The sequence below is a fragment of the Asparagus officinalis genome, chromosome 1 (genome assembly GCF_001876935.1).
Source record: "Asparagus officinalis chromosome 1, Aspof.V1, whole genome shotgun sequence".
NCBI classification, from domain to species: domain Eukaryota; kingdom Viridiplantae; phylum Streptophyta; class Magnoliopsida; order Asparagales; family Asparagaceae; genus Asparagus; species Asparagus officinalis.
The window spans coordinates 79,110,377-79,113,235 of NC_033794.1; the positions used below are offsets into that span (position 1 = coordinate 79,110,377).

Below are 2,859 nucleotides of genomic sequence, written 5' to 3' on the forward strand. Positions count from 1 at the left end.
GAATTGTTTATTTTTCAGGCAAATTAACAATCGTGCTTTCTACGCATAGCTAAAATAATAATTAGAAATTTTAAAATAATATATTTTTTTCTACATATTGATCATAATGAGTGTTAATCACGATGGGCAATGTCGATCATTATTTTGAATAGCCTATTGAGCTAGCTCACGATAAAAATATAAGCCTCATCGTCTCATTTTATATATATATATATATATATATATGCACATGGCACAAGGCATAGAATAGTCAGGGTAAATATTAGTCAATCCTGACCTTTTCTCATCTTATAATAACAATATTTCTATTTCAACCTAAAAACCAAGTCAGTCAACATGATATCACATTCAATACACACGACCTCTTCAAATCCCAGATCCACTCCCCTCCGCGCTCTCTCACCCTCTCTCTATATATGTGTCTTAACACCGCAAAACTTTCTCATCACCTCAACCTCAAACAAAAACCAACCTGCACAATCTCAAGCCTTCAAAAAGATCAAAGAATTAATTTGACAGAAAATTCACAAGGAAAAGTAAAGAAGAAACATGTCAAGTCTCAAATCGCCGAGCCTGCTACCATCTTCATCTCCATCATTGTCGATTTCGCGCCGGCCAAGGAGATTTCAAGCAAGTCTCCAGGCTCCAGTCAGTCCCAGCAGAAACAAGCCCATTTCTTTCCGCAAACAATCAAGTACTATGATCAACATGGAGGAATTATCACTCAGAGATCAAGACATGATCAGCACAAACCCCCGACAAACGGCACACGGATCATCTAACAGTGCCGGCGAGTCTCCAATGTTCAAACTGTACGCAATAGCCGAGGCAGCTGCAGACAGGGCGGAGATGCACTCCATCATCGGCGAGCAAAGGAATGACTGGAACAAGCTCCTCCTCTCCTCCATCAACTCCATCACTCTCTCCGCCTCCCTTATGTCTGCAATCTCTTCCATTAGTGCTCAGTCTGCCTCGACACCCCTCAACGTCTCGTCCGCGATCCTATTCTCTGCGGCCACAGGCATGATGGTGCTGGTCAACAAGATGCAGCCGTCCCAGCTGGCCGAAGAGCAAAGGAAAGCCACGCAGCTCTACAAACAGCTTGAAAAGTCCATACACACTACCATCGCCATAGGATCGTCTCCTACTGAAACAGACATAGACGAGGCAGTGGAGAAACTCCTGGCAATCGACAGGGCTTACCCTCTACCTCTCTTACCGTTGCAAGATAAGTTCCCGAAAAAGGTACAGCCTGCGCGCTGGTGGCCAAAGCTCAAACCTAGGAAGCGGGTGATGACGAAGAAGAAGAACAATGGATGGAGCCAGGAGATAGAAGAGGAGATGAGGGGAGTTGTTCGGCTACTGAAGACGAAAGATCAGAATGAGTACAGACATGTCGGAGAGATCGCGGTGAAGATTAACAGGATGCTGGCCATATCAGGTCCTGTGCTCGCTGGACTCGCTGCGGTCGGAGCGAGTGCTTCTTCCTTTTCCTCAGTTGGGGGGTGGCCGGTGATGCTGGCGGTGGTAGGAGGAGCGATGGCGACGGTCGTGAATACCCTGGAGCACGGAGGGCAGTTGGGGATGGTGTTCGAGTTGTTTAGAAACTGTTACGGATATTACAAGGAGATGGAGGAGGAGATTGAGAAGAACTTGGGGGAGAGGGAAGTGGACAAGAGAGAGGATGGGGAGCTCTTCAGGATGAAGATTGCTCTGAAACTTGGGAGGAGTCTCTCTGAGCTCAAGTCCCTCTCTTCTTATGCTTCTCCTTCTTCATGTAAAGACGAAGACATCCAGGAGTTTGCTGGCAAGCTGTTTTGATGAATAATATCAATTGGTTGGAACGAACTAACAAATTAATGTTCATTTGTTGATTCATACAAGTTAATGACAATTTCTTTTATTTTTATTGATTATATTTTGTATATACTGAAATTTATAAGGAGCGTGCAATTACCGTCTACTTTTGGTACTCAAGTTGAAAAAATTAATGTGTTCATATAATTGTCCAGTTTACTCAGAAATGTCGTCAATGTTGGGGATATAAATATGCATGTAAATCACACAAACACATGATAAGAGGACAAAACTAAGAACACGTTATGATATAAAATGACAATTCTTTTATTTTATTGATTGTATTTTTGTGTATATATACTGAAATTGAGGAGCAATTTCTGCCTAAATTTGCAGTCAAAGTTGAAAGGATATTTGATGTGTTTACATGTTTTTTCAGATTATTCAGAATTGTCGCTGATGTTGCGGACAAAAATCAAGCACACGCATTAATTAATCACACTAACACAAGAGAGAACAAAACTACGTAACATATCATGATATGTATAACGTGTTTTCAATACCCAAGTCAGTTGTCATGATACGTATAACGTGTTTTCATTGCCCAAGTCCATTCATGAAACACACTGTAGGAGTTCCATGTATAAAGAGAACTATTACTTTAACACATTTATTTATACATCGCTTCTAGCTGTGACAATTATAGTATCCTGATCAACTTATAAGTTATAATTACCCATGTAAGAATACACATCTCCTTCAGAACCACTTGCTCGACCACCCGCATGCGAGCAAGTGGTTCTCAATCATTGATGAATGGAGTGAAGTGATTAATTTACTTCCCCAACCCCATCCCTGCTCACATGCAGGACCTTTACAACTCACCAATCACATTATCGCTCAATAGAGCTCATGAATGATATTCGATATATAAATTACATAAATTTCTTTTTTACTTATAGGGCCCATTGAATGAGTCAATATTTTCAATCCACATACCCAATTGAAGAAGCTGTGTACAATTAAGGATGCAGAAAACATTGGATCTGAGATTAAGCCTGG

General features: G+C 41.2%; 1 protein-coding gene across 1 annotated transcript; it reads left to right on the forward strand.

Moving 5' to 3' along the window:
* Window positions 349-1,941, forward strand: LOC109842928 (probable F-box protein At4g22030). The gene has a single exon (XM_020411849.1). It carries the CDS (start codon window positions 550-552, stop codon window positions 1,819-1,821), a length of 1,272 nt encoding a protein of 423 aa, XP_020267438.1. The 5' UTR covers window positions 349-549; the 3' UTR covers window positions 1,822-1,941.

What these genes read in the sequence shown, in the direction of transcription:
- LOC109842928 (XM_020411849.1), top strand. Translation starts at nt 550, where the DNA reads ATGTCAAGTCTCAAATCGCCGAGCCTGCTACCATCTTCATCTCCATCA.